The sequence below is a fragment of the Crocodylus porosus genome, unplaced genomic scaffold (genome assembly GCF_001723895.1).
Source record: "Crocodylus porosus isolate Cpor-Errol unplaced genomic scaffold, CroPor_comp1, whole genome shotgun sequence".
Lineage (NCBI taxonomy): Eukaryota > Metazoa > Chordata > Crocodylia > Crocodylidae > Crocodylus > Crocodylus porosus.
Window position 1 is genome coordinate 40,726,973 of NW_017728915.1, and position 24,463 is coordinate 40,751,435.

General features: G+C 51.4%; 1 protein-coding gene across 3 annotated transcripts in view; it reads left to right on the forward strand.

Moving 5' to 3' along the window:
• ZFHX3 (zinc finger homeobox 3) overlaps nucleotides 1–24,463 on the forward strand; it is a 203,031-nt gene that overhangs the window by 97,707 nt on the left and 80,861 nt on the right. For all 3 annotated transcript variants that reach the window (XM_019536092.1, XM_019536094.1, XM_019536093.1), the window contains exon 4: nucleotides 19,732–19,963. In XM_019536092.1, the coding sequence (XP_019391637.1) occupies nucleotides 19,732–19,963 (232 nt within the window). The remainder of the gene's footprint in view (nucleotides 1–19,731; nucleotides 19,964–24,463) is intronic.

Here is a 24,463-nt window from a genome sequence, read left to right on the forward strand (position 1 = left end):
GACAATGTTGGCTCAGCAAAACCTTGCAGTGGAAAAGGCAGGCTCTGGTGATTGAAGCTCTGTGTTATTGGCCTTGTGCCGTCTCATCCTGCAGGAAAAAGGGAGGTGCAGAGCTACTCTGTGCGTTTCTGTTCGGACAACGGTCCTGGCTTCTGGTGCTGGCAAAGATCCCGTGACCCCCTTCACAAGACCAGGAAAAAATCAGTCTGCTTGGACGGCATGCCCACGTTAATGGCATCCCACCTACTTGAGAGAGAAAACGGCAGGAGAGATTTTTCCCTGTAACCCATGTGTATTTGTAAGCTGTTATAGCGGTTGTTTAATTTACCATGAAGGAGGCTGCATTTTAGAGGTGGGGAGAATGCTCTCTCCATGTATTTTTAATTTGAGAACACAAGTGTTTTTGTCATCCCTTTGCAGCCCTTTGCCATACTTGTTCTTTAAAGTCTTTTCCAAAATACCGGTTGACTCTTCTCATGATCTCCAGAGGACGTTCCTATTTTTCAGAGTGTGAAACTGAGGCCTAGAAGTGGAGTGTCGTGTTAGACAAGACAGTCGGAGCTGTTTCCACAGGCATCTCTGAACCAATGCTGACGGGCGCCAGGGAAGGTGATGAGCGGGGGACAGATCGCTCTCAGTATACCTTCTTCAGATGATCTCCCTCTACAGCATCCACCTTGGCCACCACTGGAGACGGGATACTGGCCTGACCCAGTGTGGTGCTTGTTATGTTCGTGGCCCAAAGGCAGAGAGGGAGCAAATTCATAACTGGGAGAAGATCTCGGGTGTAGGTCGTAGGCTAAGGCCACAGTCTTCTCAGCACCAACATGATTTGGCCTTCAGCGCTGCAGCCCTCTCAGAAGCAGGGGCTGCCACTGAAGAAGAGTGTTTTAGTCTGGCTTTTGGCGATCACTTGCGGTGCCTAGTGCCCTCCCCAAGAAGGGCACAGCACCATTAACCAGCAGCGGTGACAGACTGGGACATGGGTTATGCGTCCCCTTGGTAGAAAAGTGTGCACTGGCCCTGCTTGGTGCTGGCTAGTAAAGGCAGCTGTTTTGCCCGGACTCAGTGGGCACCTATACACATGCAGCACGTTGGAGCAGATTTGCCTAATCGCGTCTGCTGGAGCGTGGTAATTACCGTGCTCCAGCAGACTCCAGTGTCTCGTGTATCAGCATCCCTGTGCTGAAAAATGGTGGCAGGGCCACTTTAACTAAAGTTCCTTCAATGAGGTTTAGTTGAAGTGACCCTGTCACCACTTTTCAGTGCGGAGATGCTGATACATGAGACATTGCATGGGTCACTAAGAAGCCAACGTTTGGTCTCGGTTTCCTTTGGACAAGGCCCCAGCACATACAGCGGGGCCTGAGACCACCATGGATCAAGGGGACAACACAAAAAGGCACATGGGACGTGGTGACCCCAGGCATGCTGTTGCTTCCCCTGCTCCCCACCTTGACTTCTTTCCATGGGTGTGCACCGCTGAGACACTAATCCAGTGGCTAGGCCTGGGTAGGACAGATGCCCGTGTCTGCTCTGTGCTTCAGAAGTGGTTTCCTTTTGTACCCAGTGTGTCGAACCCTTGCAGAGAGGTTTTCCAAAGACTTCGTCCTCCAGCTTCTCTTCCCCCTCTTATTCTCTTGGCTGCGCCATGCCATGGATTCAGCTTCTCCACCCTTGAGATTGGGGCTTGTTTTGTGTGTCTGTCAGGCCTGGTCGTGTGGGGTTAGGAAGCAGAAAATCTCTGGCTGAAGCAGAGCCTTGGTTGACCTTCCCCACCGCCAGGTTCGGAGAAGCCCGCTTGGAGGACATGAGTTGTGTTTCTGAGATCCCATCTGCATTCACAGTCCTGCTCTCGTAGCCATGACGTTTGGGCGTATGGATAAACTCACTCTCCTGGTTGGCAGTCGGCCTCGGTGACATTACATGGACGGATTAGAAGAGGCTTCTCTACTCCCTTCCTCCACTCGCTGTGTTTTACACCAACAAGATGGCTCCACTGCCGGTACTAATGTGATTTGACAGGACCACTCTCCCAGCCAGTCCACCCTAGTGTGGACCTGGCCTTGGCAGGATGTGGAAATGTCCTGCAGCAATGCGTCACGCACGCACACGAACATGAACAACAGCCCATGTCCTCAGATACAAGCAGAGGCCGTGCGTTCAGCATCCAGGGAAGGTGCCGCGTCTGTCGCTCCAGTGCAGAGGCAGAGCCGAGGTCTGAATTCGGATCCAGTCGCCGGGTTCTCAGCCTGCAGCTCCGTTGGCTTGGTGTAAACTCCATGAGCCGTAGCGCACCCGTCTCTTAGCTTTTTCCCCTCTCTGGCTTTATGTGGCAAGGCATGGGGAAAAGGGGCCATGCTTGTCAGCACCTTCCAGCTACTGAGCCTGCTTCAGGCTTGGTTCCTGGCGGAGGAACGGGAGAGCTGAAGCCTTTGCTTTTCTGCCTGGATCCCCCATTCCAGGGCAAGCTCAAATAAGAGCACTTCTCTGGTGTTCAAAGTGGGAATTCCTGAAGCCTGCTGGTTTGCCTTCTGCAAGCAGTTGATAACAGACCCCTTGCCTGTGCCGTTCGTTGAGAGTTTCCTGCGCGTGCAAGATGCACACTTCGTGCTCCCGGACTGCAGTGCTGGAAGCCCCAGACCCCACAGCAGAGTCACGGGGGGAGCAGGGATGTCAGAACTGGATCTCTCGTGTCCTCTCCAGCAGGTTGTATCGTGGGGTGGTATCAACAAGCCTGTGACGGGTCTGTTTGAAACATCCCCCATCGCAGCTGTTACAGTCTAGTAAACATCCCTTTGCATCCTTGCGGCATGGGGTGCGAACTGCAGAGTGCTCAGGACCACCTCGTCCCAGCAGTGTACTGTGGTCCCGTACGGTCCAGAACTTGTCACGCCAAAAAGCTCCATGCTGTACTTGAGAGTGTGCTGAGACTCGACTGAGGCTGCACAACCTACCCGCACACGCATGTGTTCCCTGCACTCTCGGGTATTAGACTAAATGATACAAGAAGACAGACCCTAACATCATTACTAGCAGAGATGACAAAAATCACCTGCTCCACCGGCTGCTAACTGAAGACCTGAACAGATGGAGGTTTAAGAGGCTTCAGAGTCATAAACCGTTCGTACGTGAAGCCCACAAGCTCCTGGAAGAGACTGAGGATGCTGAACCAAACCTGTGGGCAGCAACAGGGGGCCGATCACTGGGAAAAGTCAAACCCATTCCTACAACTTTTGTACCAATGCCAAACAGTTCCCCACTGGGCACCGGCTTGACAGAGACGTGTGGGACAGACCGAGAGTAGATTCAGGCTGGACATCAGGAGGCAATACTTCAGTCAGGGCGGCTAGGGTCTGGAACCAGCTTCCAAGGGAGGTGGTGCTGGCTCCTACCCTGGGGGTCTTCAAAAGGAGGATGGATAATCACCTCACCGGGGTCGTCTAACCCCAGCATCCTTTCCTGCCGTGGCAGCGGGTTGGACTTGATGATCCGCTCAGATCCCTTCCAACCCGACCAACTATGAAACTGAGATCTGGAGGCGGACGCTTCAAAACAGCACTTCCCAGGCTGAACATCTTAGACACCCCCAGGCGAATGCAGTGCCCAATGAACAGTGCAGCACTTGGTCGAAAGCGGCAGCCTTTCCAAATGCCCCGACGGGGCAGAGGGAACCCACGCGTGAGCAATCGCACCGACGGGGGCTCAGGGTTTGGAAGCTGGTCTCTGATGCCACGTTACAGAGAGCTCCAGAGGGTCTGTGAGCTGCAGCCTTTACTGTGCAGACAGAAACCTGAGCGTTTGAAGAGTATTTTCCTGAGAGCCTGAAGTAGCTCCAAAATGCTGGGCCAGGCCCATTGGTAGCCCTCTCTTCAGGGAGAGACGTGGGTGTCTTGTTTTGGTGGTATTGCATGCGCTGCTTCCTGGTCGAAGGCAAGGTCAGAGAGAGGCCCCTGGCGCTGAGTGGGCGACGAGGGTGGGGACGGTCTGGTCTGGTGAGAGTGCATCCGGCAGGCTTGAGCCGACCCCGAGAGCATTTGGGCTGCTGCAGACGCGCGTTACCCGCCTTGTAGAAATTCTCAACTACCCTCTTCATCCAGGACTCTTACAGGACCCCCTAGATATCCTGGCCTGGGCTTGGGTTTCGAGCACTTTAGCAGCCTTGACTTTGATTCGGTGGGCTCACGGGCGCATCCTACGGCTCTAGCCCACAGAGGCGTGATACCTGGCCTGCAGGCCGGGTCTTGGTTTGGAAGACCCAACTTTGGATCCTGCTTCATGGGCCAGAAATTCAGCGGCAGGGTGAGCAATGGTGGCATGAACCCCACGGCCAGTAGATGCTGTCGGTGGTGCCGGTTCACGGGGAGGTGACGCCACCGCTGCTCACCCTGCCGCTGGGGTTGGGTTGTCCAGCCCGTGACAAGCCCTGCAGCCCAGGTCTGGCCCGCAGGGCCAAGCAGGTTTGACACCTGGTCTCTGAGTTCAGTGTGGGGGGAGCAGGACAAATTGGATGCGCTTCCGGGCACCAGTGTTGCCAAGATGGGCTCCAGCCTTCTGCACTAGTTGAGTCCTGACATCCAAGTACGTTGCAGCGCCGTGCTGCAGCCGGGTGATGGGGGTACCCTGGCCTCAGTCACTTGTGCTGCCAGGTGCCAGGATAGGACGTGTCTTGCAGTCGGGACGGCACGGATGTTAGGAAGCAGTGCCCCAGACGCTCCCGTGCGAGCCGCGCGTCAGCCAGGACGGCCGAGGAAGCACTGCCCCAGTTCTGGTGCTTTTAAATGCAGCCCTTGTTGATAGCTTTGTAGGAAGGGTCATGTCCTCCCTCTCCACGATATTGGCGTTCTTCGATTTATGGAGAGAGTAAAAATGTAATAGTCTGGTGTACTGTGGCTACTGTAGGGCTATCTGTTGGGATTCACTAAAGTACATTGCTGTAGGAAGTTATAAAGAAACTATATGAAAACAAGGAACTCTTCAGTCTCTCATAGCACTTGTAGCTTCTCTTGAGATAGATGAAACAATAAATACTGAGAAAGTGAAGTAAATCTGGGCCCACAGTATTGTATTAAATAAAATGAGTTCAGTGTAGTTGGCTGTGCCTGGCTCTGGTTTCTCATATGGAGCATTATTGCACTGACCCGCTGTTGCGAAGTGTCAGAGTCCGCAGGAATCTCCTGCAGGTACTCAGACAGTCATTTGATCACAAAGGCAGTGTCTTGGCATAGTCCTAGAGGGTCTGAGAGAGGGCATGCCTTTCATATTGTGCATACAGTTCTGCTGCATAGCTTTCAACCAGCATGATCAGGCAGTGCTGCTAGTGAATGGAGAACACAACAGTCCCATAGCGGGAGAGGCAAGCTACTCTGCCCTACTTCATCTTCCTCTGATTCCCCTTGATCAAGCAAGAGGTTGAAATGACATTTTAGAGCTGACTTCTGGCTCCAGCTGTGTTTCCTGTCCGTTGTTGCTTGGTTCCAGCGCGTGGTATTGGGATTCCTATTATTCCTTAAACCAGTGTACAGTTCAGGAGCATCTCATCACTGATGCTCCTTTTCTACTGATGCTCTGTCTTCCCTTGACCTGAGTCTCCTGTAGTAGTCCAGTGTGTTACCTTGCTGCTTTTTTCCTAGCCTGCTTCCCTTTGTGCTTCAGCTGGACTGGTCCTTTTGCTGCCTGTCTTTGATCTCTTCCTCTTGGCTTGGATTCGTGTAAGCAACTCCTTCTCAGAGTTCAGGGGATACGGGCACTCGCGATACCTGCATACTGTGGCAACTCCTCCTTCATTTTCGGAAGGGCATTTCCAGGGGCGCTGTGCTGGTCAGGAGGGCCACTCGCTGGTAGATGCTCAGCTGGTTCCCAGGTATAATTACAGGTCACTTGGCATGGTGTAGTGCCGCAGAGGGGATGCGCTGGGCTTTGAACGTTTTTAACTGAAAGGAGTGAAATGATAGGGACTATTTACCTTGGGGGTAGCGGGATAAATAAGGAGGAATATGGTAAAATGTGTGTGTGGGTGTATGTGTGTACAAGGCATGTCTAATGTAATCCATCCCCTGTCACACCTGCCGGGCATCCACCATCATTGGTGTAGGCGTGCCGGGGCTGCGCCACTGACAGTTTTATTTAATAACGTTCATGGATTTATCATCCATGAGTGCATCTGGTCCCTTTTTTAAGCCTGGCTGTACGATCTGCCTCGACAACCGCCTGTGCCAATGAGTTCCGCAAGTTAATTATGTGCTGTGGAAACAAGGACTTGGATTCAAAATGCTGAGATTTGGTTGAATGAGTGCCGTGTCGTGGCAGCCAAAAGTGGGCTAGAGCAAAACAGAGGGTAATGATGAATAGCAGTGATGTCTAGGTGGTACAAAACTGGGTGGTAAAGACCAGTGTTCATTAACAGCTCCATTAATGAACTAGAGCAGAAGAAGGAATGAGCAGCATATGGATGAAATTCCTTGATGACATTAAATTGATAAGGACAGAAAAATGATTTTAAGCAACGTAACAGATTGCAACAAATGGGCAAAAAAAAAAAGAAATGAGATGCAGCACCTATAACGAAGACATTCAGTGCAAAAGACAGCTAGAGAAGCAGTAATGCAAAAACAAATAGGGTGATGGTGAACTATGAATTGTGATGTAGCAGCAAAAAACCCATTACAGTATTGGGTTACAAGTGCAGAAGTTTCATTGGGTTGTCGCCTGGTCCAGGTTTGTGGACAGGAAATGCCAGCATTTTGCTTCCTGCTGCTTATGGTAATTTCCTAGCAGATGCAGACCTTTCTGTACCTGAGCAGATCCTTTATCTGCCTCCCCCGCCCCCTCCTCACTGCTCCAAGATGCAGGAGGCATGCCTTCCATCTCTCTTCTGAATTTGTAAGTTCACCTTCTTATGAACCTGGAGCAAAACTCTTAGTTTTCGCACAATTTTTTAAAAATAAAGTTTGCCCTTTTAAATATTGTTAAATTAGCTATCATTGGTTATAAACTCATGTGCTTAATTTTGAATATTAGGAAGTTATTTCAAAATGAATTGAGACTCTAGAAAGCCACAGTGGAGGTCTCACAAAGTTGTCTTAATGTTGAGCCTGTGTAAGCATGCACCCAGTGTGGCTAATCTGGGGGTAGTTTTGTACTGCGTCTTTGGATGTGAAGTCCCCTTGTGCGCATCCTTTCAGTGTAGCGCTGTGAATCAATTCAAGATGGCTGTTAGAGAAAATAATACATCATCAAGGCCCACAAAAGGCCTTTGTGTGTGGAAGGCTTAACAATTAACCCTCTTCCCCACTTGAAACCCCCGTCCTTTCCTAACTACCAGACATCTGCAAGCCAATATGGACAGTGAGCCTTATGCCTCTACCTCTTGCAGGCGTAGGCCACTGCTGCACACTTCACACCAGCCACTGATACTGCCCCAGCTGTTCACAGGGGATCTAACCAAATCTTACCTGCTTCAGCTGCACAGGAAATGGCTAGGTAGCAGGATCTTTGTACCCAGGCCTGGCTGTGACCACTGCTTTCTCTCCACCTCCAAGCAGCCCCCTGTGTTGTTCTCCTCCCCAGCATGGGAGAGAAAGGGGCTCTTTGCATCCCCTGACTCCTCTCTGTTGAGTGAAGGGTCAAAAGAAGTGCAGGGAGGAAGGACCTGTGTTACCCTTCGGTGTTGGCACAGTGAAGTGGTGTAAGAGTCTGCAGGATTTAATTCTGGGTGCCATCTCTTAAAACATAAGCTTTCCTATTGCATTGTTTAAAAATAGTGTATCGCTTCTTCTGCCACACTGAGGACCAGTTGTTTGGAAAGCATGAAATGTTGGTAAACTGTGCTTAATTGTGATGAGCAAAACCCTTTCAGTTGTGGTTAGTCTTGGATTTGCAGGGGCAAAAATCGCCCACTGAAACCAAACATTTGCAAATGTCGCAATATTTGCAGTAGCAAAAGGTAACGTAAGTGCTGGGGATGTCGAGTGTGAGATGTCTGTCTTGTTCTAGCCGTGTCACTGCCACATTCATAGCTAAGCTCTATGGTCTGTTTTGAAAATTTACCTGAAATGTTGTCAGTTCGTATAAAACAGACATCACCTGTCATACTCTTCCCATGGTATTTTAATTTCTGGGCTTCAGTGATTCGAGCTTCCTTTGTTAGTTTTGATAGATATACACGTTCTTGTTTGTTCTTGTTGCAGTTTACAATTCTGGCAAACATTTTTCCGCAGAAATGTAAACTGATGTGAAATTAAGTTGCCTGCAAACAGCACTGCTCTTTCACCTCTCCCACTAAACAGTAAAGAAGTTTCGATGGAAAAGGTAGATGATCTGCTACTCCTGCTTCGACCAGGGAAGGGGAAGAAGTAGCTCATGACGAGATCTGTAATGTGTAAAGAAAGCAGTAGGCATGTTGCCAGATGCCATGATGCCTGCACCAGTGATAGCTGGTGTTTTCCTTGAATTCACAGCACCCAGTATCCTGACAATCTAAGCTTCCATTTGAAAAGGAAGCAAATTTTTGATAGTCTCCCTGTTTGCAGAAAGCCTGAACATCTGGTTTCTTCAGAGATCAGAAGACGGATTTTTAAAAAGTATGAACTTTTCCCCCTAGAGTTTAATAACCATCAGCCCGTTGTGATTTGTTAGCGGGCCTCGCAGTTGACTTTTGGGTGCTTGGAGCTGGTTGTCCTGAGTAGAGGGGGCAGAATCGTGGGAGAACCAGACCATTGAGCACAAAGGGACCTGTGTGTGTAAGATGTGCCCCCGAGTCTGCCTCGTCGCTCCGCTGCTGCTACAGCAGAATACGTGGTAGTTATAGACACGTATATAAGGATGGCCAGCAACAAGGAAGAGAGGAAGGTCCAGGAACTTTAATGGAATTCCCCAAGATTTAGTTAAAATGTTGGTCCTGCGTCTTTGTATTGTTTAAATGTTGGGGTTCGAAGAGCGTGCAATAAAGGCTTGATGAAACAGATCTTGAGATTTGAGAGCGACGCTGGCCGTAACAGGCTTGAGCTGCCTATGTGGTGACAGTAGGAAACGTCGTCACCTGGGGTTGTGTTGTCTCATTTACTCATTATGGAGCTTACTAATTGCAGTAACATATTCCTGGACTTACCTGAGCAGGTACTGAAGCGTGCACCTCTTGGGCCTTCCGAGAAGCTGTTGCAGGCGGAAGGGAACTGGAAAGCTCTTGGACCTTGGAAGGGATTGCTCCGGCGTGGCTGCCGATCCGCTCATGGAGGAGCAAAGGGCCGTGGCTGTGAGCTAGTTGGCACCTGCATAGAGCCCCTTCGCTCTGCCCTCTGCCTGGGCTGTGAGCGCACTACCAAACACGCCTGGATCCTGGTCTGTGAGCTGGGCCTGAAGTAATGCTTCAAGGTCCAGGACATCTCGCAGGGCGTAGGGATGCAGCTTCTGCCGCCACCCACCGCCGAGCTGTTGGCTCTGCTGCCCTGTAGCACGGCGGTGCCTCCCTTCTGCCCACGGTTGTTCAGGGCAAGGAAATGGCTGTCGGGTAGAGTTGGGCAGGCAAGAGGTTTTCCAGTGGACTTTGTTCTTGAAGAAGTAGGTGGGAGGGATCCTTGTGAAGCTTTTACACATTTAATGAGCATGCAGAGTCTTTCACATATCCGAATCTCCTGTAATGAATGATTAATTAGTGCTCTCAGGCCGCCTGCACAATTAAGAAAAGGAGAGAGGGGGAAGTCCAAGTTAAACCTAATTTGGCCCCATCTTGTTTTCTGTTAATCTATGTTGTTGTGTGTCCATCTGTCCCTGGGGAATGGGGAAGGTTGCTGCTCACTGGAGCCTGCATAAACAATGTCCTCGTTAAGAGCTGATCCGTTTAGCAGGGCCATGTGAAGAAGCCAGCCTGCCAAAGACAGGCGAAAGCTAGGGCTGTTGCCTCCCTCTGGGCTTTAGCCCCTCCTCATTAAGCTGGTCCAGGCTATTGATTGGAAGCTTGTGTTTGGAAGAGTCTTACTTACTCCATGCATTATCTTGACAGATTGATCAGACCTGATTGAGAACCTCTTAAAGGAACGAACAGCTGTAATGGGAAAGTTGGACTCTGTCATCCGTTAGGATGATTCTGGGAGCGAGAAGAACAAGGCTGACATCTTGGAGCAATTGTATTTACAATTAACATGGCTGAAAACGATTGCCTCTATTGATCCCCCCTTCCTGCAATTACAGCCCCATTGTTTACATTCCAGCACTTCGGTTATAAAAAGGAAATTCAATAATTATTGCATTATTTAAAGTTAAAGTGCCACAGAGTTTGCTGGCTACGCTTGCTGGTTGATTTAACGTTCAGTAAAATCCATGCTGAGCTCTCCATCTTTAAGCTGAACAATATTGGCTTTTAATGAGACTTAAAGGGGTGGGGGAGCAAAACCCAGTCTGCTGGGTGTTTTGTCTGGGTTGTTTATGGGGCATCCCAAAAGCATTGCAGAGCCGCCAACGGGATTGTCGTCTTCCCTTCACCGCAAGCACCGGCTTACGGTCATCGGGGAAAACGCCTCTGCCCTGGTCGCCCACCGTCTTGTTCCAGGCCTTAGAAAGGAAACCTGCCTTCCCTTGCTCTCTTCTAGGAGCGCCTGCGAATGGTGATGGTCACCACGCTGAGTTTCAGTAAAACACTTGCTAGAGGTCCGCGGGCGAGCAGGGCTGATTGAAAGCACCAGTGAATATGGCCTGCTACGGGCCTTCCTCCCAATCACAAAAAAAGACAGGTGGGGCAGTTCAGTGAGTGCTTCTGAGTGTCTGTCTGGGAAAGAGGTCTCGCTTTTGCTGCTCCTGTGTCTGTCACCATCCCCGGCCAGGCCATCGAGGGGTTTTTAGGGGGTTGATACCGGTAGGCAGGTACATCGTGATTCCTGCCACGTCAGGCCGCTGGATGGATTCGGTTGGCTCTGATCGGGATTAAAGCGCAGGAGACGCTTCCTCAGGAGCAAGCGGCTGGAATCCAGGCCAGAGGGTCTGCAGAGGACCTCCAGTCGAGCCACTGGCTCTTCACCTCAGTCATGCAGTCGCATCAAAGGTGTAGGCGTCGTTTGGGTGGAAAAAAGGTAAATTGCTAGACCCTGTAGCTACAGAGGAAAACAGAGACAAAGCTCACAACCTGAAAGGCAGATAAGAGCCACATTTCTTGTTTAAAAATACAACTTTTAAATGTTTAGTGATGGCACGTTAGGGAACATCTGGGTCTGGGGAGAAAGTGGTGGCTGAAGGGTGCCTGGGTGTCCAGGGGACAGTGACGCTGCGCTGCGGGAGGGTGCGGGGCAGTGGGTCTGGACGCACTGCAGCATGTGCACGGCTGGGAACCGGGCAGAAACTACCCCCGCCGTCCCGCTGTGCTGCGTAGTGCCGGAGGCTGAGGGTTTCCGAGGCGAGGGTGTGGATCTGCGCTCCCAGGGCAGTGAGCAGTTTAGGGACAGGGGAGGAAATCTGAAGAGCGTGAAAGTTCATCTTTTGAGCCTGCCGCAGTGAAAAGCAATCCTTCGTCCTTGCAGAGGTCTGGACAGGCAGGCCCGCCCTCTCGGTGTCAGGCCAGCACTACTCCCGCTGCGTGCTGCCTCCCCAGCCTCGCGGACGGCTCCAGGAAATTCCAGCGCGGGCTGCAGGTGTGAGAGGAGAGCGAGACGGATTGAGCCAGCTCCGACTGTTATGCAGCGCTTGGAGCAGGCCAGCATCAGACAGCTGCTCCACATGACTTTTTCATTAGCGGTCCAAATTCTTGTGCGAGGAGGTTGCATGATTGATCTGGTGCAGCGTATGGGATCAGCACTGCGCTGGGGGAGCTCGCGGGGTTTCTGTGCCAGACCCCGACTCCTTCCTGTGGCAGTGTTGTTCTGCACACGTGGATCCCGGCTGAGGACGCGTGTGTGCAGTTACAGCCAGGGAACGCAGAATCCGTGCTGTGGCACTCGTCCCGCCGGCCTGTCTGCTCTGTTCACTGAGAAGCTTGTACTTTAAAAGCCAAATTCTTTCTTCCGTGGCCCTGTGCAGCCCTGTAGTACTGAAGCAGAAATAAAGCTCAGAGAAGCGTATTTGGGAATCTGCTCTCTCTCTTCAGTTCTTAGTGGGTACAGGGTTTTGTTGGGTGGTTTTTGTTCTGTTTTGGGGGGGTTTCTGTTTGGTTTCATTTCTTGAACGCTGTGTTTTGAGATGTCCATGTATGATTTGGCATCTGACACATTAGCCTGGTCGAGCTGCGGGAGGGATACCCCCTTTCCATTAGTGCCACGGTGCTGCCCTGGCCATGGGGTTCACATGCGAACCTTTCCCACTTAGGGTGGAAGGGACTGAGACTGGCACGTGTACCCACTGACGTGCTAAGTGGGGAGCATTTGCCAGTGGATGAGCATGTGTGTACAAGGGCTTTTAAAACGGCCTGCGTTCTTGGATTTGCCTGGAGTCCCCCCTCTGACAGGGATTTGGGAGCACAGAAATGTGCCTGTAGGGTAGAGGTCGCTGCGAGCTCTGTGAGGGCTGATGGGGTGCTGTGTGCCACCACCGTTCGCCTACTCCGCTCGCCCTCTGCTAGCCACCTTTGCTCAGTCTTTTTAACATCTTTTATTAATTAGACATGTTTTAACAGCACTTACTCCTTTATATTGAATCTGATGCTTGTGAATACCCTCTGAGATGGAAAAGGTGCAATCCTTTGCCTTTATTCCCTTCTGTTGCAAGACATCCTAAGGGAAACCACTGCCTAAGACTTAAAGAAAAGAGTAAAGCCCCTTCTTTGGACATAATCTTCCATTCACAGGAAGGTGCAAGGTGATGTTCGCTCAGCTAGTGCCCTCTGTGTGAAAAGCTTCCGAGTGTACGTGTGTATATTCATTTAGTCCTGTGAGGCCTCTGCCGAAATAAACTGGATCACGTGCGGTGAGAAGGAAGGACCGCCGTTACTCCTGTTTACGGTAAGAGGTGGTGGTGGAGCATCGCGGTGCATCATCCTGGTTGTGTATACTGGAGTCAACTACAATGGTCCCTTTTAGGCTCGTAGCATCAGAGGAGAGCAGGGCTGGAAGGGACGCCCCGCTGCTCGAGGCAGGAGCGTCCCTGGCTCGGCCGTGCCGGCCAAGTGTCTGTCCAGCCTGCTCGTGACAGTGTCTGGATGGAGGTTCCCCGACTCCTGGAGGGAGGTCCTCCTCGCAACCAATCCAAATTTCCTTTGCCGCAGTTTGAGACCATTGCTCCTAGTCCTGTCCCCTACAGCCACAGAGAAAAGCTCATTTGCATCCTTCCTGTAATCACCCTTCAGGGATTTGAAGGGGTATCAAATTCCCCACCAGTCTTTTCTTCTCCAAGCTAAATACCCTTTGCTTTTTCAGCCTTTCCTAAGTCATGTTTTCCAGACTGATCATTTTTGTCACTCTCTGCTGGACTTTTCAACCTGTCTGCATCCTTTGTGAAGTGGGGCTCAAAACTGAACACAGTACCCCAAGTGAGGCCTCGCCTGTGCCAAATAGCGTGGGAGAATCCCTTCCCTTTACTGCAAGCAACACTCCTGTTAACACAACTGAATACACTGTTGGCTTTTTTGCAACAAGAGCACACAGTCGACTCCAGTTCAGTCTCTTCTCTGCTGTAATCCCCAATTCCTTCTCTCTAGTACTGCAGCCTGGCCAATTATTCCCCAGTTTCTATTTGTGCATGCAGCTATTCTGATCCAGTTGCAGGACTTCGTAGTTATCCTTGTTGCACTTCATCTGATTGATTTTGGACCATTTCTCCAGTTCACCCAGGTCATTATGGGTCCTAGCCCTCCCTTCCAGAGCGTCAACAACGCCACCCAACTTGGTGTTATCCACGAATTAGCATGCACTCAGTCCTATTGTCCAAGTCATTAATGAAGAAGTTAAACAAAACCAGACCCCTCGTGAGCCCCACTTGAAACCTGCTTCCATCTAGACGTTGAGCCATTGATGACTACTCACTGAGCATGATGATGCAGCCATTTCTGGATCTGCCTTGCAGTACATTCATTGTAATCTGCATGTCTTCAGCTAATTAATGAGACTGTCATGGGAGATGGTGTGAAAAGCCTTGATAAAACCAAGGTACATCACATCTGCCATTTGCCCCCCATCCACAGAGTCTGTCATCTTATCGTAGGAGGACATCAGGTGCATCAGGCATGACCTCTGCTCTTGCTGTGTCCGTGCTGGCTGTTCCTGATCACCTTGCTCTTGATGACAACGTAAATGGATTCCTTGAGGACCTGCTCCCTGATCTTTCCAGATACTGAGCTCAGGCTGACTGGTCTGTAGCTCCCTGGGTCTTCCTTGTTCCGTTTAATAAAGATGGGCACTGTATTCGCCCCTTTTTTCCAGTCATACAAGATGTCACCAAACCTCCGCAAGTTCTCAGAGGTGGTTGCTCGTTGTTCTGAGATTACCTCCGCCAAGTCGTTGAGCACTCGGGTGCATCCCGTCCTGCTCTGCTGACTCGAAAGCATCCATCTTCTCTATGTGACCCCTACCCTGTTCTGCCGCTACTCTAGGCTCTTTGCCTCTTTCCCCATTTGGTTGCACATGTCATCTGGTAGCTGACTTTATTCACGAAGACTGAAGCAAAAAAGGCATTTAAAACTTCAGCCTTCTCTGCATCATCCCTCACTAGATCACTATTTGAATTCTGTGCAGGACCTCCTTTTCTTTGGACTTCCTCTTATTTCTAGTGTCCTAGATTATAGACGTCCTGTTTTATTGCCTTATTCCGCTGGCTCTCAGCCTCACTAGGCCATCATGCTTGGTGCTGTGTAGCATAAGACGTGGTCCCTCTCCTGGGAGGAGTTTGCAGCCTGCAAGTACCAGGTGCAACACGGGCCGTGATGAAGGGGAATCATGTGCAAGCAGAAGGACCAGTGCTGTGGCTTTGGGCTTTTTGGTGATGTTGATTAGAAAATCTTGGGGGTGAGATTTGTTAGGAGGTGACTACCCGAACAGAAGGGTGAAGAGAGGCAAGGGAAGAGGAAGATACGGAGTATAGTGCTGTCCTCTTTCTGTGTAAATATCGCACGCATTGAGGGTCACGGGCTGTAAATACTTGTTGTTCTAATAAGCTCTAATTGTTACTTGAGCAAGGTGGGAATGATACAAATGCAGCAGAACTGCCCCAAGGTTAACACTGTTTCATCCAGGGTTAAGGTTTGAGCAGTTCTGCTGCATTTGTGTCATTCCTGGCTTGTCCCCAGGTCACAGTTCAAAGGTAACTGCTACTGCCCTTGTGCAGTGGCCCCCGGCCGCCTGCGTCCGTACCCTCGGTGCCCCCTGCCCGACCTACTGTCTCCCTGCCATCCGCGGTGCCTGTGCGCAATACCCCGGCTCCCTCCCTTGGCCCGCCCCGTGTCCGCACACTGCAAGTTCACGTCTGCTGCTGTTGCGCGTGCGCCGTGCCTAGGACAAGCATCTCTGCCCCGTTCTTCACTGTGCACTACTGTAGTCACTGGGATTAAGGCATTTCTCCATTGGTCTTTGCCTGACCTTTGCATTTATGAATCACATGTGCATGCCAGCTTGCTTAACCCAGTTCTTTAGAAAGCAATGCATAATATTATTTTTTAATCAGTCTGAGAGGCCATGCTATGGCGGCTCTTTGGGGCAAAGTTAGTTGGGATATTTTGGTGTGTAACTGTGGAAGCAAGCCCTCAACTCTTTCCTGATTTCCAGTCTGTCTGTCTGTTTTTTTCTTAAACACTAATCTTGAAAAGTAATGGCAGGCTCAGTGATTGGTGGTCACAGCTTTTCTATAATCTGTTATTTGGAATTGCTGTGTGACGGTATCTTTATGTCCTAGCAGACTTCCACTTCTGACTTCCAAGGAGATGATAACGGTAGATTCTTCCACAGTCTGACTTGCATACAAAGTTTGTCTAAAGGAGATCATCCCAGCCACATCCCACCCCTTTGTTCCTTCCTGACCCAGCCTTTCCTATGGATCAGGATACTGGCGCATGTTTGCAGAGGTGAGGATAAAATAATATAGTAGAAACCTGCTTCTGTGAGCTTGGGATCTTCATTTTTGTAAGTAGCTTTTCTCGTGAACTGCCAATAGGCAAATCACATTTAGGGCACACATTGTGTGGTGAAGATGTTGGGAAGAGTGTTTCAGAGGATGGGTATTTAATTGAGGGCTTGAGAATTTTTCTAGTACTAAAAGCACCTGCAAATAAATGACACGGGACACCTTCAGCATTAGGATCCTTTTCCCATAGGGACCGACAAGAGCATTGCAGCCAGACCTGGCGTGTTTCTCAAGCAGAGGAGGGGCAGACTGGATTTTGAACTGAGTGCAGGCATGGAGAGAGGTGTTGTGAGCAGTGTGTGTCACGGTGTGGTTAGTGTGTGCACAGTCGCAGGCCTTTTCCCCTGGGAAGCCTCACTTGTGAGCCTTACGGTTTCTATCAGAGCGTACTTCTGTCTGTGTCTGCTTTCAAGTGGAGCTTTGCCTAAACAGGATCAATATTTTGCATTCCATGCGTGAAGAACCAGATGTTAGAAGTTTCCTATTGTTGGAAGGGGGTGAGTACCCCCTCCTGATTTGCAGAGATCAATGCTGTCTGACAGGAGCTGGTTGGTTTTCCTTAGGAACAATATATATTCTTTTGATTTTCAAGTTGAATTTTCTTCTAATGAGTGTTCTTGTTTAGTATTTTGAATGTGTGTTTGTGCAAGGAGGGGAATTCTCTTCTGGGGAAAGCTTTACAGCATGATGGACTATAACTACACATACCTGTCCTGTGTTTCATCATTCTCAGTAATGCGCCGGCCAATAACTGCCGGAGTGATGTGCTTGCCTGCTTTTCCCCTGGTATACCTCTGCAGTAAAATCACAGTACTGTAAGTGTGACATCACTGCCACATCCATGCCAGACTCATAGGCTGTCTAGGTATTGGGCTGTGTGTGCATTGTGACCGAAGAGGGGGGATCCTGACTGCACCTACACCCTTGGGATGGGAGGGAAGGGAACAGCCCTGCAGCAGACAGAGATGTACAAAGTTGCTTAAAATAAATGGTTTCCTGAAGTCTGCCTTTAATCAGAGCAGCGAGAATTGTTCCTGTGGTCGTCATAGAGAGCTTACTCTCAAATCTTCCCTTAAACCGTGTATGTAGCGCCCCAGATCGGGGAATGCCTCGTGGGTGACCTCCCCTGAACCAGGTGTCAGTTGTATTACCACCTGGCAGGCAGAGCAAAAGGAAACTCCCTCGTGGTCGAGGTTTTCCATACGTGCCTGCTTGGGGTTTCTTGCACCTTGTGGTACAGGCTGCTTTCAGAGGCAGGATGCAAGTGGTCCTGGTTTGGGAGTGCTGCATCTTTCCTGGGCTCTCCGTTGTTTGCTCAGGACTTGGGAGGCTTCTGCCTGCCGGAGGTTGGTGCCCTCGGGGAGATGAGTGCTTTTGCCACAGTCCCGAACTCTTGCCCGCCTGAGACCCGAGTCCGCAGAGCGCATGGACTGGGCTGGCTGAGCTGAGCACAACACCGCGACATCCCCGTTTCCTTCCATCAGTCTTGGCTTTCCTTCCGTCTTTTTGGCAAAAGCTTATGCTAGTGCACAAACAGAAGAGAAATGAGCGTGCAGGCGGGAGAAGTAAAGGTCTCCCCAGAGAAAGCAACAGTAAGATCCTTTGAGGGCAGCAGTGGCACAAGTGTCTTGGTGGGTCCTACAAATTTAATTAAATGGATCGTGATTCCCCAAGAGGCTCTTCTGATTAGCAGCACCGGGATGAGCGTGTCCTTCTCCCGACCCTTCCAGGTGCAAGCAGCAGCTCCCGGTCCTGTCCTGCGCCTTAAACAGTTCTTGGCTCAGAGAGATCGCCTACGTCTTTGGGCCCTTAGTTGACAACACTTAGTGGCTGGAGCTCTGAGCACGCGACCGTAGCGAACGTGCTTCAGTTCACCCAAACCAGGATGTGTCGGGTGCGGTGTCCCCGGGTTTGCGCAGGCGATGAGGTGGTGTTGGGGGCTGCGGTGAGATGAGCACTTCCAAGCACGTAGCGAGGGCTGGTGCTGCAGTCCAGTGCCACGGGCTGAGAGGTCGTCCTCGCCCTCCGGCTTCGTCCCTCTGTCCCCGTGCGCTGGCTGCCGTGCTGCTGTGGCATTTCGGGGAGCAGCCTGAGCTCTAGCCATGCCAAGCAGGGCTCGCCGCATGCTCTACGCAGCTGGGAGAGTGAATTCACGCCTGTCTTTCCACTCGTGTTTCACTCCAGCCAGCGGGAATCCCAGAGACCTGGCAAATAACAGTTGGCGCCTTGTGCCAGCGTGATCTGGTGGGGCTCTGTGCCAGAGAGTCGACAGGTGTCCTCAGACAACCGAGAGATCGCTCCTGTTTTATCCTTGGTTTTAGTTGCGTGTTTCTCCCGTGTAATTTGTGCTGTGCAGCGTTGGTGGCAGCTCTGTGGAGCCTGAGTCTTGCTGCTCGTAGGGTGCAGGCGGGGTTTAACAGTGGAGTCTTCCAGTAAAAAAGGAGATCCGTCTTTCTGGCTTGGCTGCTGGAGCCAGCACAGGAGCAGCATGTGCTGCCTTCCCCAGCTCCTTCGCGTAGGGCAAAAGAGTTGGACGCTGTGTTTCAGCAGGATGAGGAGACCCGTTGGTTTCAGCCGTTCCGTATTTCTCACTTTGCCCCCTTCTTCTTTCTCTTCCTCTCATACGACAGGCAAAATGCACATGGCCTCCTGCAAGGTGTCAGCTGTGGGAGAGGAGCAGTGAGGCACAGTGCTCCCCTTTGCCCGTGAGGTCTTGTGCGTTTATACACCCCATTGCTCCTGTCCTCTGCTTGACACATGGTATTCCTGGCCGTCAAACCACCTTCACGCACAGCCTTCAACCCTTCCAGGCTCGACGGCGTGGCGAGGGCTCAGGGAGGGGGACACAGCATGGAGGCGCTCGATGCCCCGCAGGGTAGGGTGTGATATTAGGCTTCTCGTTTCAGCTGCACGTTTCTGAGGAGCTCAGTTCCCCGATTTCATATTTCTGCCGGCAGTGATGGACTCTGACAGGCAGCAAGTTACTGAAGGCTTGAGCAGCACCTTTTCGTGAGAGGCGGAGGTCAACTTCAGAAAGGGTCTTTTTGAGGGCTGTCAAGGTGGTCTGTGTCTGTAAGGGGGATTCAGGACCCGGGGGGCTGAGAACTTGTCCTCTGCTGTCTTTATTCCCCAGAGTCCTCGCTCTGCAGCAAAAGACAGACTTTCCTTTGCTTCACACCCACCCCATGACATGCCTTTTTCCCACCAGACCTGCAGACTGATAACCCACCTCCTTCAAGTCCTTCTATAGACCCGTCCACTCGAAAAAGAAACTCTGGGATGTTTGCTCCTCTCGGGTCTCCGGGCCCGTGTGGAACTGGAGGGTTTTGTCCACGCTCTTCAGTTACAGACTCCTGCGTTTGGGGCCTGGGTTGTCTCTCGTACGCTGTTGAGCGCGGTCGGCCCTTTCAGAAGACACGGCAACAATTCCTTGCCCATGTTGATCGTTCCTCTTTCTGCATGCAGCCCAATCTCTCTGCAAGTTGCTGTCGGTCAGTACAGTGGTGCCAGGTAAATTCCTACTCGTGGTACCTTCATAGTAACCACCCGAGGGTCTGGCTCTTGGATTTTGTTCAGTGTTTTCCCTGGCGTTGAGTTCCAAGTTACCTATCAGCAGCTTGCTGTGCTGTAACCGTAGAGGCTGGGGAAGGGGTATAGACAACTTCAACTTTATCCTGTACGTCTCTGCTTTGTTCTTCGCAGCACCTTCAGCATCATGAGAGTGGGGTCGAGGGTGAAAGCTGCTATTATCACTGTGTCCTCTGCAACTACTCCACCAAGGCCAAACTGAACCTCATCCAGCACGTGCGCTCCATGAAACATCAGCGGAGTGAGAGTCTGCGCAAACTGCAGCGTCTCCAGAAGGGCCTCCCTGAGGAAGAGGAAGACTTGGGGCAGATCTTCACCATTCGGAAGTGTCCAACAGCTGATGCTGGTGAGTAGTGCTTTTCCAATGTGAAAAGAAGTTGGCTGTTGCAGTTGACCATTATATGACCCTTGATATTTGACTTGTACACAAAGCTTCATGACGAGCTCCGGACTTTTCTTGTCGTGGTCTCCTTTCCCCTAGAGCAGTGATGTTTTTACATTTATAGTAGTACAGAGCAGGGGTCCTTAGTGCAAGGCGCTGTGCACGCACATCCGAGAAGATAATCTTTGCCTCAAGGAGCTCCCAGTCGAAGGCCCTGAATTTAGGGGGTTGTAAGCATGAGAGTAGCCCCATCAGTTTCAATGGGAGTCATTACGCGTGTAAAGTTACCCGCATATGTGAGCGTCTGCAGACTGGTGACTAAGACTGCTGGAGATGAAGGGGAGGCTAAGACGTAATCAAATTCAAGCAACTGTAATGGATGGACCATTTACATTTTATCAGATAAATATCAATCTATGTGATTAGGGCCAGGTAGCCTCCTGTGGCCCCATGCAATCGCTGACTGATTTCCTACAAATATTGTGACTTCAGGAGGAATCTGTTCAGGAAAAATGTTCCTTAGGGGGCTGGATGGGAAAACATGGAGATGTTTATGCCAGATTTTGGCAAGCAGCAGCCAAGGCTGGCATAGTTCATAGCGCAGAGGAAGGAGGAAGCGCTCAGGAAGAACTGAGCAGACAAATTGGGAATGGGCAGAGGAGGGAATTGAAGGAGGATTCCCAGAGGGGGTGGTTAGGCTGCCCAGAAAACAGGATTCTGTTTCACGGGGGCAGAAAAAAGAGAGGTTTCAAAATTCATTTTCATTCCCTGTTTGGAACAGAGCCAAGACATGGCAAAATATCTCATGGAAAAATAAATGAACACCCCAGAAGCCGGGTCATTAAGACAGTCACCTAGGAAATGAGAGAGGCAGGTAAACATTGGCTTGTTCACCTGTGCTCCGATACAAAATCCGCCTGTGCTTCCCTGGTGGAAGTTTTGCTGAAATTGATAATATTCCCCAAACGGTTTCAGTTCTGGAGTACCGACGTGTCCTCCAGTGAAGAGATGCTTTGTGGGGGTGGGCTTCCTGCCTGGCTCCAGGCATGGCGAAGTCATTGTGACAGGGCAGGGAGCAGCTCCTGGGTTGCAGCAGTTGAGACAGGAGGTCAGTCCCTGAGTGAAAACATTGTGTGGATGGAGATAAAAATGCAGATCTTGCACCACTGTTGGTGGATGGAGGATTCAGTTGCTGAAATGCATCTTGCTTCACGAGGAACTGAGATTTGTTTTAAAAGTGAAGCCAAAGACATCATTAATTAGAGTCCAATTAAGCCTACGCGCTCCATCTGAGAGGCAGATCTGTGGGCTTGCATTTCATGGAGGCAGGAGGCATGGAGTCATCCCTCCTCACCTAGGGAGGTCCTCTGCGGGTGCCGCAGCTCGGAGGGGCCAGTTGCACTTGCATCTCCTCCGTGCCACAGAACTGCTGGAGGACTGGGTGCAACTGTAGCCAAAAGAGGCCCTTTCAGTGTCGAAAAAATCTGCACTGATTTGTAGTTTATGGACCTGTAAATACTGTGGTGTCTGTGCATTCTTGTAGCAGTGAAATGTGAAGAGAGAGAAATTGGCTGGGTGCCCTTTTCTACCAGAAAGAGGCTGGAAAATCTTATTTTAGAAAACATATTTCTGTTTCTCTCAGTTTAGAAATTCAGGCAGGACTTATCACTTCTTTCCTCGAAGGCTTTATGAATAACTGGAGATCTGTCAGGATTATGCCGTCACGAATACTGCAGAGGTGGAAGCTGATGAGCTGGGAGGGAAAGGGACTGATGAAGAGTTGAGATCTGTGCGTGTACGAGCTCGCGTTCCAGTCTCCACCCTTTCAAACCCGTCTGATAGCGCTTCACGCCGGTTCGCTGCCTCGTCCGCAGCAGCCACCCTCAAACAGGAGAACAAAAATGACAGGCACGCTCCTGCAGCAGGGCTGGAGCCTTGTAGCCGTGACGGTCCAGGAAGCGCACAAGAGGCCAAGGGGGTTTTGCGATGCCTTGTACTGGACCGACTGTGCAGTCGGGAGAGCTGTCGGACAGGTTTTTCAGGCATCAGTGACCTTGGGGTTTGGTAACCTGCAGAACAGCACTGAAAGCATTTAACACCTCTCACAGCCGCACAGTTGGTCTAGTAAGAGGTATCACAAGAAATCCTTGCCTCCTACAAAAATATTTAGCTCTCCTGAGGTTAAAAAAGGCAGGAAAGAAACCTCTTAGATCAATAAAGATTCAGAAGAGAGCACTGTCTGCTTTGCCAGTCCCCAGCTGGGATGTTGCACTTTGTTTTTAAGGAGATTTCAGCCCACCTATGCGAGAAGGCAGGCAGAGGAGAACCTTTATCCTCTCGGGTGGTGGCTGGTGTATTAGTTGTTCTCCCCAGCGTTTGGTCTTGTTTCAGTTCCTAGAAGTTTAGAGACCAAGTACCCCTGCAGGGTCCCATCTGGCCTGTGCCCGAGCTGTTCCTTGCAACGTTTACACCAGTGTCATGTCCAGTTGCACATCCAGCAATTCACCTGCTGGTCTCCCAGGGCTGCCTGCGGAGGTGTTTGCACAGCCCCACGGGTCGTATTTCACTTGCCTCCTGCGCAGAACATGCCTCCCTGGGCTGACAAGTCTCTGTCAGCTGGGCTTCCAGCACCAGTCCATTGCAGTACATGTTCACAATTAGTTTGATGCATGCTATCATTGCTCAGTTGTCTTCAGCTTTGTTCATTACTTTCTCTCTTGTTGGTTATCTTTGCTTTACATCCAGGGTGTCAAAGATAAGGCCTGTGGGCTGGATCTGACCCTGTGTGCTGCATGTAGCATAGGGGGCTGCTTGAGGGCACACGCAGCACATGATGCCCATGCTGGCCTGACCCTTTGTGCTGGTTTGGGCCCACAGACTGTCCCCGAGTGCTGGAGCCAGCATGCAGGGCCAGGCAGGTACAGGTGCCACGTGCCCCATGCACATGGGCTGTACTGGGCACGCAGACTGCACACAGGATAGGGGGCTGAACTGGCCCTGCATGCTGGCTTCACATCCAGACTGGATCGGGCCCGCAGATGAGAGCCAGCATGCAGGGCCAGTCTGTCATGGGCATCTCACGCAGCGCACAGCCCGGGGTGGCTCTGCACTGGGTCCCGACTGGGGCCAGCCCATGCTGCATGCGGCGCGTCGGGCTGGTCTGGGGTGTGCACTGCGCGAGCTGTCTGCACCGACCCTGTGCACGGGCACTGGGGCATGGGGCTGTTGTGCTTGCGGGCTGACCCTGCACCCCTCGCTGGCCTGCAGGGCCACATGTTTGACACCTTGCCTTAGATGCTACTTTTGCTTATGAGCACAGGCTGATACTGGGCTTCCCTGAGTGAATCCCACTTCGTCATCTCCAGCTTAGCTTTCTGATTTCCTGCCGGGTCCCCTTAGAGCCCCCCACGCTAAATCCTGCCGGCACGGGGTCTGCCCAGGGCCCCTGCTTGCACGCAGCGCCCAAGCTGCTGCTGTTTGCTCACGCCTTCTGCCGTCCCCCCGCGGTTCTGCAGCAGGCGGAGGGAGGGGTAGGGCTTTCCTCGCTGGAGGTATGCCACAGCGCTGATGACCGCATAGCTCCCCCTCACCACCGTGATCCCGAATCCGCCCGTGGCAGAAGGATGTCCTTGGCATCCTTCGGCACTGCGCGAGTCATCGGCACACACTGCATAACTACTAAACAGGAATCTCGCCCAGGGCAGCCTAAGAGCCCTGGGCCGGGACTCGAGCAGCTTGGCTTCTGCTCTGGCTCTTCCACTGCTCTGCTGGGTTATTTCAGCTCCAAGTGGGCCTTGCAAACATGGATAACAGCGCTGACTTCCAGTGCATGCTAGTGCAGCCCGAACCTCGTCCCTCTTCTCCAAATATCCCTGTTAATAAACTTGAGCAGTCAGCAGCTCTGCATGGTGTGCGCGTGTTGTGGCTGTCGGTGTTGGGCCGTCTCAGCCCTGCGAGGCTGTGCCACCTTTGAGCTGTAATGATGGGATGCTCCAAGCTGCGCTGATGGGCCTTGCACTGAGCTTGCCTCTGAGGGTTAGACTGTGGTGTTGGATGGGGGTGGCAGTGGTTAGGGTATCTGGGGACTGAAGTGGTGGGCAGAGGGGGATAGGAAATGCGCTCTTGTTCCTGGTGTCTGTCGGTGCACAAACGTTGTGGGCAGGGCAGTTTCTAGACCTGTCTCGGGACCCAGAACACAATCGTGAGTGTCCTTGTGAAACGAAACCTTCACTTGTTCTGGTTCAGAATCAGATGCATGAATCTACAGCCAGACGAGGAACGGGATTTGTGCGCTTGGGCAGGGGTGAGCAGGGAGCGAAGTCCGGGGCTCCCAGTTGTTCTCTCTCCCTTGAAGCGTTTGCTCTCTGGGGCAGACTTGCTGCTCTCGGTGCACCAAGCCCGTGGTCTTTGGGAAGCTGCTGGTATCTCCGTAGCGTGTTCCCCAGCCCGTGCGGCTCGTTTCAG